Below are 15383 nucleotides of genomic sequence, written 5' to 3' on the forward strand. Positions count from 1 at the left end.
CCACTGATTTTTATAAAGCGCTCCCTAAAATGGGGAGGGAGAGGGGATGTGAGAAACATATATCATCTCACTAAAGCCACACAGAATGACTGGATTTCTGAAAAAAAACCTCTAAATAACAGTAAGTCATTTCCAGAAACACAAACCATAATAAACACAGATAACTTAATCCGACCTGTTTTTTCCCAATGACTGCTAATAAGGCAGGTCATTTCCATGGGTTTCGGAATCATTGGCAGACAAGAGACTCTCATCGAGTTCCTGCCATGACCTCTTCCCACACTCTTCCTTTTCTATATATCCCCAATAAGAACAGCCCGATAAGATTAGGGCAGCCAGGCTGCCACTTCTTCCTTGCCTTGTCGCTGAGTTTCTAATCAAGAGGATTACATTCACAAGACTCATTACTCTCCCTTTGTCCCAAACTGGGTGCTGACACGAGATTATACTGTTTTCAATTAATGATAATTTGGCATGAAATAAATACAAGATTAAGTAACTCCAGGCTAATGGCGAGAGTTGATGACAGGAGTCCATTTGTCCCAAGTATGTGAAAGTAGATTATCAGTTTCCTGCTGTCATAATTGTAGCAGTTATAGAGAAGCTGCTTCAGCTGCTAACTGTGGACAGCGAGCGATGCTGTCCAATTTAGCGTTCCTTCTCGCCTCCCCCCCCCACAATTTTCCCTCCCTTCCTCTCCTGTTGAGTCTTGCTAAGGAACGATCCCAAGTTGTCTCCCTTCGCCCGCGGGCCCAGACGGTGAGGGCTGGTAGGTTATTTGACCACGGGGGCCATCGCAGCCCGTTCCGATCCTGCCCTTTACTAACAGCTGTGCGCAGGCACTTTCCAGCAGGGGGCGCTGGGCAGCGGCGAGGAGTCTTGAGCTGAAGAGGGCGCTGAGGACAACTGTCGTGGCCCACCTGGCTGAGATCACGGGCCAGGGGTCGAACCCGCGATCTTCTGGTCTGCCGGGCTCAGTCCCTCAACGTGTGGACACATTTGCCCACTGGGTCTTCGGGGTCGGGGTCGGGGTTGGGGGGGTGAGGGCAGCTCTGGTTCATGCAGGGCACCGAGGCTCCCGACAATCTCGAAGCTCTCCCATTTTCACGGCAAGGCAGAATCCACAGCACCAACTCTGCCAGAGAAAACAATTGCGTCTGTCCAAGCTTCAGCACGCAGTTGTTTAAAAGTTACATAGAGTTACATAGAATTTACAGCACAGGAACAGGCCATTGGGCCCAACTAGTTCATGCTCCACATGAGCCTCCTCCCACCCTACTTCATCTTACCCTTCTATTCCTTTCTCCCTCATGTGTTTATCTCGTGCTTCCCCTTAAATGCATCTACACTATTCGCCTCAACTACTCCTTGTGGTAGCAAGTTCCACATTCTCACCACTCTCTGAGTAAAGAAGTTTCTCCTGAATTCCCTATTGGATTTATTAGTGACTATCTTATATTTGTGGCTTCTAGTTTTTTGTCTCTCCCACAAGTGGAAACATCTTCTCTGCGTCTACCCTATCAAGCCCTTCCATAATCTTAAAGACCTCTATCAGGTCACCCCTCAGCCTTGTCTTTTCTAGAGAAAAGAGCCTCAGCCTGTTCAGTCTTTCCGCTGTGATTGTCAATTTTTGCCCTTGGACCTTTCCCAATATCAGGAGCTCTCTATAAAGAATGTGAAAGCTGGGTTGCTGGGTTGTATGGACTAGCTGAGCAACCAGTGGCCAAGAAGAGCAGAGGCCCACGGTTAGCAGTGGAATTTCTTGTTTGGCTTTGCCAGTGTGCTTCCAAAGGGGCCTTGGAAAATTAGACGTGGTTGTTGGCAGTGCCACTTCTGCATTTATATTACATGACAGATGGCAGTGCCATCACTCATATTACAGAGCTGGTGCTGAAAGTGGTTTTGCCATTGTAATATATAGACATTGTGTTCCTGAGTCCCACTTTCATGGAGCTGCCCTGTTTATATCACACGGCTGGTGACACCGCAGCTAGCCCTGGACCACGCGATTTAGGGGTTAGGGTCAGTGTTTAGGGTTTAGGATTAGTAGCTAGGGTTTACTGGTTCGGGTTGGGGCTAGTACTTAGAGTCAGAAACCGCTTATTTTTTATTATGGACAACATCGTTGTCACTAGATGCGTCCTTTTAAAAATGTAATTCTCGGGATGCTGGCAAGGCTGGCATTTATTGCTCATCCCTAGTTACCCTGAGAAGGTGGCAGTGGGCCTTCTACTTCTTGAACCGCTAGGGGTTTGATACAACTGAGTGGCTTCCTAAACTTCAGAGGGCAGTTAAGAGTCAACCACATTGGTGTGGGACTGGAGTCACATGTAGGCCTAGACCAGGTAAGGACAGTAGGTTTCCTTCCCCCTAAAGGGCATTAGTGAACCATTTGGGGTTTATAACACTCCTACAGCTTTGCATTTTTTATTTTGAGATTTTTTTAAAAACTGAATTCAAATTCTCAAACTGCCATGGATGAGATTTGAACTTGCTGTTCTCTGGATTATTAGTCCAGTAACATAACCACTATAATACTGTACCCTCGGAGGCACTGTTGTGATGTCCCATCATGGAGGTTTTGTCTTCTTGGCTACAGGAGACACGTTGCCTGGGAGGGGCCGGTAAGAGGGGAAAACCAGGTATAACAAGCCCCTAAAAAGTAAAAATACAAAGTTGCAAAGCCACCATGTTGTGAACAAGAGTAGCCTTGAACTGGCCTGCATTTATCGACTCCTCATGAATTCGCCTCCCAACTAGAACGTACACAGTGCATTACTGGAACCCATAGAACCATAGAACCATAGAAAAGATACAGCACAGAAGGGGGCCATTCGGCCCATCGTGTCCGCGCCGGCTCGAAGAACAACCAGGTGCCCATTCCAATCCCACCTTCCAGCAACCGATCCGTAGCCCTGCAGCTTACAGCACTTTAGGTGCAGGTCCAGGTACTTTTTAAAAGAGTTGAGGGTCCTTGCCTCTACCACCAATTCGGGCAGCGAATTCCATACACCCACCACCCTCTGGATAAAAAAGTTTTTCCTCATGCCCCCTCTAATCCTTCCACCAATCAGCTTAAATCTATGTCCTCTAGTTCTTGAACTCTCCGCTAGGGGAAACAGGTACTTCCTGTCTACTCTACCTGGGCCCCTAATAATTTTGTACACCTCAATCAAGTCTCCCCTCAGCCTCCTCTGCTCCAAGGAAAACAACCCCAGTGATGAAAGTATTGGCAGAAAGATACCCTAAAAATGCAAAAATAGCAGAACACCCAGCAAAAAATTAACGCACGGAGCAAAATGCAGCAAAATGTAATTGCAAATGTTAAAAGACTCAAAACATTGAACAACAGTAATTTCCCTTCAAGAAACCGACTCGGGCATGCTGAGTCACATAATTACCCATGCACCCCTTTTACATGGACGACTCGATTGATAGATTTTAGTTGGGTAAGGGTATTAAGGGTTACAGAACCAAGGTGGGTAGATGGAGTTAAGATACAGATCAGCCATGATCTAATTGAATGGTGGAACAGGCTCGAGGGGCTGAATGGCCTGCTCCTTTCCTTATGTTCCTATGTTTAGCTTTACCAGGACCACATCACCACCTGCCCCACAGCCGCGAAATGTGGCTTTGCCCCATGGGCATAAGCCTGCAGGCCAGGTTTTAGAAGGGATTCTGGCCCTCGGCAAGGCTCAGCTCCCACTGTGTATGTCAGAATTAGGCGCACTTTCCATCGACTAGTTAAAACTTTCTCCTCCGTTGTTCTGGTTAGACCCCATCTGGAGTGCTGGGTTCAGTTCTAGGCACCGCATCTCAGGAGGGGGTACAGTGCAGATTCACCAGAATGATACTGGGGCCAAAACGATTACATTATGAGGACAGGTTGCATAGACTAGACTTGTATTCCCTTGAGTATAGAAGATTAAGAGGTGATCTAATTGAGGTGTTTAAGATGATTAAAGGATTTGATAGGGTAGACAGAGAGAAATTATTTCCTCTGGTGGAGTGTCCAGAACAAGGGGGCATAATCTTAGAATTCGAGCTAGGCCGTTCAGGGGTGATGTCAGGAAGCACTTCTTCACACAAAGGGGAGTGGGAATCTGGAACTTTCTCCCCCAAAAAGCTGTTAAGGCTGGGGGTCAATTGAAAATTTCAAAACTGAGATTGATAGATTTTTGTTAGGCAAGGGTATTAAGGGTTACAGAACCAAGGTGGGTAAATGGAGTTAAGATACAGATCAGCCATGATCTAATTGAATGGTGGAACAGGCTCGAGGGGCTGAATGGCCTACTCCTTTCCTTGTGTTCCTATGTTTAGCTGTAACACAGGATCTCAATGATAACTATTCTCTGCAGCACTCTTGTCACTATTAGAGCACTTACCATTCATGGTCGTTCTCCTGGCAATCTCCCACAGTACAAGACCGAAAGCCCAGATGTCTGTCCATTTGTATGACTCAAAACTGTTGGTGCGGATTGTCTCATCCAGCACCTCTGGGGCCATGTAACGCTTGGTCCCTACTTTGGGGTTATTTCCAATGTCCAGGAAGTCGTTGTTCTGAGAGTGTATGACAGCCAAACCTGTAATGCAGTGAAGGAGAAAGTTACAATGATTCGGATGGCAATGCATATCATTAAGGCACAAAGTTATTGAAGAGGAAAAACATACTGGGTCAATCCTTGTGGCTCCAATGTAACGTGCTACAAATCTCAGTCACAATGTTGAAGGAGGTTGAGGGGAAGGCAGGCGGCCCCCATGGGAAGAGAGGAGTAATCATAGGGAATGACACCTGGGTTTGCTTTCACTCATAGGTGCAACCGCCATCTGAGAGGATCCAGAAAGTGCCAAGGAACGTCTGCTACAAGAAAGAAGAGCAGGAGAGGCAGCAGTGCTGAATGCATACAGGCAATTGGCTGCAGATTGGTCACTGATTGCATATAGGATACTTGCTGCTGATTGGCTACTGATTACAGACAGGGAAATTGCTGCTGATTGGTTACTGATCGTTTACAGGCAACTTGCTGCTGATTGGCAACTGATTACGTACAGGCAACTTGCTGCTGATTGAATACTGATTGTGTACAGGCAACTTGCTGCTGATTGAATACTGATTACATACAGGCAACTTGCTGCTGATTGGCTACTGATTGCGTACTGGCAACTTGCTGTTGATTGGCTACTGATTGTGTACAGGCAACTTGCTGCTGATTGGTTCCTGATTGTGTACAGGCAACTTGCTGCTGATTGGTTGCTGATTGCATACAGGCAACTTGCTGCTGATTGGTTGCTGATTGCATACAGGCAACTTGCTGTTGATTGGTTACTGATTGCATACAGGTAACTTGCTGCTGATTGGTTGCTGATTGTGTACAGGCAACTTGCTGCTGATTGGTTGCTGATTGCATACAGGCAACTTGCTGTTGATTGGTTACTGATTGCATACAGGTAACTTGCTGCTGATTGGTTACTGATTGTGTACAGGCAACTTGCTGCTAATTGGATACTGATTGCATGCAGGCAACTTGCTGCTGATTGGTTACTGATTGCATACAGGAAACTTGCTGCTTATTGGATATTGATTGCGTACAGGCAACTTGCTGCTGATTGGTTACTGATTGTGTACAGGCAACTTGCTGCTAATTGGATACTGATAATATACAGGAAACTTGCTGCTTATTGGATATTGATTGCGTACAGGCAACTTGCTGCTGATTGGCTACTGATAACATACAGGAAACTTGCTGCTGATTGGATACTGATTGCATACAGGCAACTTGCTGCTGATTGGTTGCTGATTGTGTACAGGCAACTTGCTGCTAATTGGATATTGATAATATACAGGCAACTTGCTGCTGATTGGAGACTGACTGCATACAGGCAACTTGCTGCTGATTGGAGACTGATTGCGTACAGGCAACTTGCTGCTGATTGGATACTGATTGCATACAGGCAACTTGCTGCTGATTAGTTGCTGATTGTGTACAGGCAACTTGCTGCTAATTGGATACTGATTGCATACAGGCAACTTGCTGCTGATTGGTTACTGATTGCGTACAGGCAACTTGCTGCTTATTGGATACTGATTGCATACAGGCAACTTGCTGCTGATTGGCTACTGATAACATACAGGAAACTTGCTGCTAATTGGATACTGATTGCATACAGGCAACTTGCTGCTGATTGGTTGCTGATTGTGTACAGGCAACTTGTTGCTGATTAGTTGCTGATTGTGTACAGGCAAATTGTTGCTGATTAGTTGCTGATTGTGTACAGGCAACTTGTTGCTGATTAGTTGCTGATTGTGTACAGGCAACTTGTTGCTAATTAGTTGCTGATTGTGTACAGGCAACTTGTTGCTGATTAGTTGCTGATTGTGTACAGGCAACTTGCTGCTGATTAGTTGCTGATTGTGTACAGGCAACTTGTTGCTGATTAGTTGCTGATTGTGTACAGGCAACTTGCTGCTGATTAGTTGCTGATTGTGTACAGGCAACTTGTTGCTGATTAGTTGCTGATTGTGTACAGGCAACTTGTTGCTGATTAGTTGCTGATTGTGTACAGGCAACTTGTTGCTGATTAGTTGCTGATTGTGTACAGGTAACTTGCTGCTGATTAGTTGCTGATTGTGTACAGGCAACTTGCTGCTGATCAGTTGCTGATTGCGTACAGCAACATGCTGCTAATTGGCTACTGATAATATACAGGCAACTTGCTGCTGATTGGATACTGATTGCGTACAGGCAACTTGCTGCTGATTGGCTACTGATTGCATACAGGCAACTTGCTGCTGATTGGTTACTGATTACATACAGGCAACTTGCTGCTGATTGGCTACTGATTACATAAAGGCAACTTGCTGCTGATTGGCTACTGATTGCATACAGGCAACTTGCTGCTGATTGGATACTGATTGCGTACAGGCAACTTGCTGCTGATTGGCTACTGATTACATAAAGGCAACTTGCTGCTGATTGGCTACTGATTGCATACAGGCAACTTGCTGCTGATTGGCTACTGATTGCATACAGGCAACTTGCTGCTGATTGGCTACTGATTGCATACAGGCAACTTGCTGCTGATTGGATACTGATTGCGTACAGGCAACTTGCTGCTGATTGGCTACTGATTTCATACAGGCAATTTGCTGCTGATTGGCTACTGATTGCGTACTGGCAACTTCCTTCTGATTGGCTATTGATCACGTACAGGCAACTTGCTGTTGATTGGTTACTGATTGCATACAGGCAACTTGCTGTTGACTGGATATTGATTGCGTACAGGTAACTTGCTGCTGATTGGTTACTGATTGCATACAGGCAACTTGCTGTTGATTGGTTACTGATTGCATACAGGCAACTTGCTGTTGATTGGATACTGATTGCGTACAAGTAACTTGCTGCTGATTGGTTACTGATTGCATACAGGCAACTTGCTGTTGATTGGATACTGATTGCATACAGGCAACTTGCTGTTGATTGGTTACTGATTGTGTACAGGCAACTTGCTGCTGATTGGTTACTGATTGTGTACAGGCAACTTGCTGCTAATTGGTTACTGATTGCATACAGGCAACTTGCTGTTGATTGGATACTGATTGCATACAGGCAACTTGCTGTTGACTGGATATTGATTGCGTACAGGTAACTTGCTGCTGATTGGTTACTGATTGCATACAGGCAACTTGCTGCTGATTGGTTACTGATTGTGTACAGGCAACTTGCTGCTGATTGGCTACTGATTTCATACAGGCAATTTGCTGCTGATTGGCTACTGATTGCGTACTGGCAACTTCCTTCTGATTGGCTATTGATCACGTACAGGCAACTTGCTGTTGATTGGTTACTGATTGCATACAGGCAACTTGCTGTTGACTGGATATTGATTGCGTACAGGTAACTTGCTGCTGATTGGTTACTGATTGCATACAGGCAACTTGCTGTTGATTGGTTACTGATTGCATACAGGCAACTTGCTGTTGATTGGATACTGATTGCGTACAAGTAACTTGCTGCTGATTGGTTACTGATTGCATACAGGCAACTTGCTGTTGATTGGATACTGATTGCATACAGGCAACTTGCTGTTGATTGGTTACTGATTGTGTACAGGCAACTTGCTGCTAATTGGTTACTGATTGTGTACAGGCAACTTGCTGCTAATTGGTTACTGATTGCATACAGGCAACTTGCTGTTGATTGGATACTGATTGCATACAGGCAACTTGCTGTTGACTGGATATTGATTGCGTACAGGTAACTTGCTGCTGATTGGTTACTGATTGCATACAGGCAACTTGCTGCTGATTGGTTACTGATTGTGTACAGGCAACTTGCTGCTGATTGGCTACTCATTGTGTTCGGGGAAGTTGCTGCAAATGCTTTGCAACAGGCATTGTTTCCAATGTTTTTTCTTCAAGGCTGGTTACATACTTTACTTACAAACACAAATCTGTTGAAAGAACCTGCACTCACAGCATCGTCCTTAGTACTTGGGCAATAATGAGGTCACGAACGAACCTCCATTTTTATAGTGCCTCATCACATTTCTCAGAATCAGCAATAATTTACCATGAATTACTATGAAGTGCAGTTACTGTTCGTTCTGTAGACAAACACACCAGCCATTTTGCGCACAGCAATGAATGAGTGATCAGGTAAGCAGTTTTAGTGATGTTGGTAGAGGGAGGAATGTTGGTCAGGACACCAGGAGAACTCCCTGATATTCTCCAAATGGTGCCATAGGATCTTTAACACCTAGATAAGGCAGTGGAACAGGGAGACGTGCATGTGGGTGAGATGTGTGGTGTCCATTGCCATTATTTGGTTGGCGGTTGTGCCTATGGTTTCGTACACCTATTACCAACTGCTGAGAGAAGATAGTTGGAAATCACCTGGAGATTGCGTGTGGGACAGAGAGGACAAGGAGGGGAAGTGAATAAGGAAAATTAAAACCGCAAAAAAAAAGTATTTATTTGAAGCGGTGTGTCCTCCTGGACATTATTAAGCAAAATATCTGTGTGCTGAATGTGCTGTGTATCTCTCTGTTGTCCTTTGTTCACCCATTTTAAAATTCCACTTTAGCGAACGGTGCAGTCAAATAGGCCCCAGGTTCAACCCAGTCCGTTCTGAGTTAGCTGAGCTGGTGGGGATGCTCCAATCGGCCTTTAGTGCCCCCGGAGAGGGGAGAAAAAGGCAGCCAGGGTTCCTGCTCCTGACCACAATCTAGTGACTCCTGCTGGAATTCGTGTGTGCATGTGCGTGTCTGTGAGTGTGTTTGTATGTGTGTGTGTATGAGTTAGTATGTGCGTGTGAGTGTGTGTGCGTATGTGTGTGTATGTCTCTGTAACCTCCTCCAGCCCTACAACCCTCTGAGATCTCTGCGCTCCTCCAATTCTGGCCTCTTGCGCACCCCCACCATTGGCGGCCGTGCCTTCAGATGTCTAGGCCCTAAACTCTGGAATTCCCTCCCTAAACCTCTCTAACTTTCTCTCCTCCTTTAAGACAGTCCTTAAAACCTACCTCTTTGAACAAGCTTTTGGTCACCTGTTCCAATAAGTTTATGTGGCTCGGTGTCAAATTTTGTTTGATAATCCCCGTGAAGTGCTTTGGGATGTTTTATTATGTTAAAGGCGCTCTATAAATGCAAGTTGTTGTTGTTGTTGTGTGCATGCATAAATTATGAGTGAGGACCAGATCAGCCTACCAACACTCACTATCTACACTACCATGTGAAAATGGCCAGTTGGGCTTGGTGGAGGAGGCTGTGTCAGTAGCTATGCAATAATTTTGGCCAACAGGGGGAGCCAGTAGGAAGGGAAAGCAAGAATAAAAAGAGTGCGGGAGTCAATGTTGGTCTGGAGATGGAACTGTTAAGATCTGCATGAAATCTCCTCTTGACGCACAGAGCTGAATGGTTCTGTGAATAATGATGATCAGAGACAACTAGGAAAGTTCAAAGGAGCAATAGCCAAGTAGTATGGATAAAATAGAGAGATGAGATTCAACAGGGAGGGGTGGGAGTGGGCGTGGCGGAAAGGGTGAGGGTTGGAGACTAGAAGTGAGAGGACGTTTTCCTGTATCCATGTCCACGGATGTGAGAGAGGGGCTAAAACAGCCTCCCCGAGATACAGGAGCAGTGCTAAAGTCTTTGACAGACTCGGGCTTTATAGAGAGTTCAAAGTTGGTGAGGGGAAAGGTCAGTGTTTGGCACAAGAGAGAAACTTGAGCTTCTTGGAGGCAGCTTTGGAAGGTAAGTGGGGGTTAAGATCGGAGGAGTCAGTGAGGTGAAGAATGTCGAGGGATGAAGAATTAAGCAGACTGTTGCTTTGTTTGTCACGGAGAGCAAATCTTGTTACTGGTCGTTTACCTAAGTCTGCTATGCAGCACTGCTTGTTTCTCTTGACGAGAATATTTCTGCTTTTCAAGTCACGGTGGGCGATGGCTGCTTTGCCCGGCGTCCCGATGATTTCTGCGTGTAAGTGAACGAGGCCACTGATGATAGACAGCGCGATTTTCAGGCAGCCCTCCGTGTCTACCGTGTTGCACTGCAGATAGTCGTAGAGCGAGCCATTCTCATGGTAGTGTGTTATGAGCCAGAGCTGGGTGCTCGAATTTCGAGACGTCATATCAGAGGCGATGAAACCTGGAGGGAGAGGAGGTGAGGACAACTGGTTAGAGTACATCGGGGCGTGAGATAGACATCCTAAAGATTCATTTAGATCTCCCGAGCACAGCGAATAAGAGGAAAATCAGGTGGAGAGGAGCACAGGCCGGCAACGGAGCCCGATTACATTACATAGAATTAACAGCACAGAAACAGGCCATTCGGTCTGACTGATCCATGCTCCACACGAGCCTCCTCCAACCCCTCTTCATCTCACCCTATCAACATATCCTTCTATTCCTTTCTCTCTCATGCTTCCCCTTAAATGTATCTATGCTAGTCGCCTCAACTACTCCTTGTGGTAGTGAGCTCCACATTCTCACCACTCTCTGGGCAAAGAAGTTTCTCCTGAATTCCCTATTGGATTTATTAATGACTATCTTATATTTATGGCCCCTAGTTTTAGTCTCCTTCACAAGTGGAAACATCTTCTCTACATCTACTCTATCAAACCCATTCCTAATCTTAAAGACCTGTATCAAAACACCCCTCAGCCTTCTCTTTACTAGAAAAAAGAGCCCCAGCCTGTTCGGTCTTTCCTGATGGGTATAATCTCTCAGTTCTGGTATTATCCTTGTGAATCTTTTTTGCACCTTCTCCAGTGCCTCTATATATAATACGGAGACCAGAACTGTGCACAGATTGATTTTCTGTCGATTCATTGAAATGGATGAAAAATCAGACGGGCCCCTTTACAAATGTGCGCTACTCCCCATCCGATTCCCCTTTATCCGCTGTCCCCAGGCAATTCAATGGGGTGGGGGGTAGGTCTTGACTTTGTGCGATGGCATAAGGCGGGCGATAGCGAGTCGGCAGCCCGTTTTACATCTCTCCCCATCTTAATTTCCATTGAAGTCAACGGCAATAAAAATTCAGGAGAGGTGTAAAACTGGCTGCCGACTCGTTAAAATTACCCCCGTGGGCCTCAGGTGCAGGATGGGGAAATGGGCCCCTCAATGTTATCACGAGCACTTGGGGTAGGGAGGGGAAAGAAAAATTCAATCAGTGTTCCCTCTCCTGTTTCCCATCAGGGTTCCCCATCACTATTCAATGGCCACCAGAACATAGGAACAGGAGGAGGCCATTCAGCCCCTCGAGCCCATTCCGCCATTCAATTAGATCATGGCTGATCTGTACCTCAACTATATTTACCCGCCTTTGCTCCAGATCCCTTGATGCACAGGGAAAAATAACAGAACGAATTTGATGCCTAAATTGCTTCTTTGCCAATAACATAACGTAAGGGTCTAGCTGGAGGGGATTGTAATACATAATTCAGCTATTGTGATTCAAAGTGTTGGGCAATTGAAAGAAATAAAACTAAGTCCCTTCAGCCCCTCATGCCATGCCTTGGAATTCTGCAGCTCTCACCTAGAATGTTATCATGCCTCAGTAATACCGTATTGTAGATCTCTGTCTCTCTAAACCAGGACTGTTCGTCTCTTGAGGAGAAAATCTTGATAGCCACATTTTCCCCCTGCCACATGCCTCTCCACACTTCACCATAGCGTCCTTTTCCTATGCAAGGCAAAAAAAGAGGATTAGAACAAGGGAACTGGCCTCTTCTGATGGCTCAGTGGGGTAAATCCACTTCTTGATATGGAACCGGGCCATACAGACCAGAAGGCTCCCAGCTTTGATCACCTAGTCTGAATGAAAGCAGAGTTAGCTGATGTTAACTGAGGCTGCTGTTAAGGTGTGACATTTGGTCAAAGTGTCCCTGGGCTAAAGGAGGGGAAAAATAAGCAAAGGCTCGTCACTATCCCATAACCCCTGCCAGAAAGTGTGCGTGACAGGATTGGGCTTGGTTGTGATGCTCCCCATGGGTTAATAGTCTGCTGACAACTGTCTGGATTCACACACATAGACTGGCAACGAGGGCAATGTACCAGAGGGCTGCCAGTGCCCAACAAGAATCAACGCCTTCAGGATGGGGAGGCAGTGGAAAGAAAATTGTGAATAAGAAAAAAAGGGACAATTGCCCTTTTGCCTCTGGAATACAGGTTTAAATTCAATCAATAGAGAAGGGTTCTTTCCGTTCTCTTCAGGGTACTGGAAAAGTCACAAGTAAATGCAAAATAATGAATTTTCACACACACAGAATGGCCACACGGACAAGGTACCAGAGGGCTGACACTTCTGGGACCCTTTAGTACACTTTACTTAGAAGAATGTTTCCTCTCGCTGAAGCTTTTTAATGGTGTCAAGTGGAGTGAGTTTGGGCTGTCTCTTTCCCGATTCCAATGGGAATGAGTTCATTGTACAAAATTTCTGGAATTTTGGCTATAATTGGTGCTAATTGAGTCATCTCACTGAGTCAGGATACAAGAATAGAGTGGGGGCTGGAAGGGTGGGTATTATCTTTTCTATACACACACCTAGCGACCAGGAACATGGTGCCAGATAATGATAAGATAACAATGGAGACAAGAATGTAACAGTCTGTGATCTGATAGATGACTCCAACCTGTCTCTCCATTAAAACTTTCCTTGTCTTTCTCTATTTTAGCAGTATTCCTGTGGATTCTACTGAAGTTTCCTCTTTTCCTCCCCCACGTTCTAAATACCCCATCCTACCCACTCTTGCTCCTCCCTCCATTCTCACTGTGTTGAAATCGAGGCTTGTCGCAATGTCCATTGCGCTAACCCATTTCTTCCCAGGCTCTTAAAACTGTGGATCTCCTTGCCTCTATCAGTCTTCCCTTCCTCTTACAATCTGCAGGCTTCTCAAACTCAAGGTGTCACTTTGTCATTGCTTCTTGACTGACCTTATTTTCTCTCCTACGGCAGCATAAGTGGTTATGGCACTGGACTAGCAAGTTGTGAAGTCGAATTTAAAAATATAGTAATTTATGGGCTAGCATGAGAAAAAAGGGGCCAAATTGTTGTAAAAAGCCAACTAGTTCACTCATGTCCTTCAGGGAAGGGAACCTGGCACCCTGATCTAGCCTGGCCTGCACATGACTCTAGTCCCACTCTGTATGACTCCGAATGTCCTCGGGGCAACTAGGGATGAGCAATGAATACTGCCTTGCCAGTGTTGTCCACATCCCAGGAACAAAAATTCTCTTACAACCTGGGTGCTGTCTTGCACTATGGGCCTGGGCCTTTCACTTAGGTTGCTCAATGTCCTGTTGAGTGAACCGATTCACTTTAACAACTAGCTTTAGTACAATAAAGTGTCTATTTGCCTGTTCTTGGGAACCATGTAAAAAGTGTGTTAATAAATGGTGTAGGGAGGGAATATTAGAGGCAATTGTGTATGAGAAGCTTACTTCCACCATTGTAACATTGCCTTTCTCCACCCCTGCCTCAGCCCAGCTGCTGCTGAAACCCTCATCCATGCTTTTGTTACCTCCAGACTCAACTATTCCAATGCTTCCCTGGCTGGCCTCCCATCTTCCACCCTCCATAAACTTGAGCTCATCCAAAACTCTGCTGCCCGTATCCCAACTCGCACCAAGTCCCGTTCACCCATCACCCCTGTGCTCACTGACCTACATTGGTTCCTGGTCCCCGAACGCCTCAATTTTAAAACTCTCATCTTTGTTTTCAAACCCCTCCATGGCCTCACCCCTCCCTATCTCTGTAGCCTCCTCCAGCCCTACAACCCTCTGAGATCTCTGCGTTCTTCCAATCCTGGCCTCCTGTGCATCCCCGACTTCCTTTGCCCCATCATTGGCGGCCGTGCCTTCAGCTGCTTAGGCTCTAAGCTCTGGAATTCCCTCCTCAAACCTCTCCGCCTCTCTACCTCTCTCTCCTCCTTTAAGACACTCCTTAAAACCTACCTCTTTGACCATGGTTTTGGTCACCTAATGTCCTAATGTCTCTTTCTTTGGCGTGGTGTCAATTTTTTTGTTTGATTAGGCTCCTGTGAAGCACCTTAGGATGTTTTGCTGTTAAAGGTGCTATATAAACGCAAGTTGCTGTGAATAGGTGAATGAATGAGCTTTTTTGATGTCGCATTTGGTAAACCTGGTGTGGTGCTGAGCTATACAGGCCAGGAAGGTACAAATTTCAAACTCTGCTCCTTTCTGAGTTAGCTGATTGCAGCTGGGGCCGTGGAGGAAGGAAGACTTCAGTTGTCCTCTGACTAGAGAAGGAGAAACAAAATCAACCAGGTTTCCTCCTCCTGATCACAAACAGGAGAGCATTATTAAAAAGAGTGGATGTCAGGATTGCTGGGATCGTACATAATCGAATAACTTGCCAACAGTCATTACCTAGGCTGGCACATGGAGAACAGACATTTGACTGAGGTTCTGAATGGCTGATGGCATCTCTGAAACCATACCCAAACATGAGTTACCACCTACAACAAACAACTTGCATTTGTATAGCGCCTTTAACGTAGTAAAATGTCCGAAAACGCTTCATAGGAATGTTATCAGACAAAATTTGACACCGAGCCACACGTAGAGATATTAGGACAGGTGACCAAAAGCTTGGTCAAAGTGGTAGGTTTTAAGGAACGTCTTAAAGGAGGTGAGAGAGGTAGCGAGGCGGAGAGGTTTACGGAGGGAATTCCAGAGCTTAGGGCCGAGGCAGCTGAAGGCACGGCCGCCAATGGTGGAGTGATGAAAATCGGGGATGCACAAGAGGCCAGAATTGGAGGAGTGCAGAGATTTTGGAGGGCTGTAGGGTTGGAGGAGGTTACAGAGATAGGGAGGGGCGAGGCCATGGAGGGATTTGAAAACAAGGATGAGAATTTTAAAATC

At 45.8% G+C, this 15383-nt stretch overlaps 1 protein-coding gene across 4 annotated transcripts in view; it reads right to left on the reverse strand.

Annotated features, from left to right (window-relative positions):
- LOC137307270 (activin receptor type-1-like) overlaps positions 1-15383 on the reverse strand; it is a 96620-nt gene that overhangs the window by 14518 nt on the left and 66719 nt on the right. For 3 of the 4 annotated variants that reach the window (XM_067976708.1, XM_067976709.1, XM_067976710.1), the window contains 3 exons: positions 12037-12183; positions 10369-10644; positions 4386-4583 (listed from right to left, as the gene is read on the reverse strand). In XM_067976708.1, coding sequence (XP_067832809.1) covers positions 4386-4583; positions 10369-10644; positions 12037-12183 — 621 coding nt within the window. The remainder of the gene's footprint in view (positions 1-4385; positions 4584-10368; positions 10645-12036; positions 12184-15383) is intronic. The other variant, XM_067976711.1, reaches the window with a different exon arrangement.

Source organism: Heptranchias perlo, chromosome X (assembly GCF_035084215.1).
Source record: "Heptranchias perlo isolate sHepPer1 chromosome X, sHepPer1.hap1, whole genome shotgun sequence".
NCBI lineage: Eukaryota > Metazoa > Chordata > Chondrichthyes > Hexanchiformes > Hexanchidae > Heptranchias > Heptranchias perlo.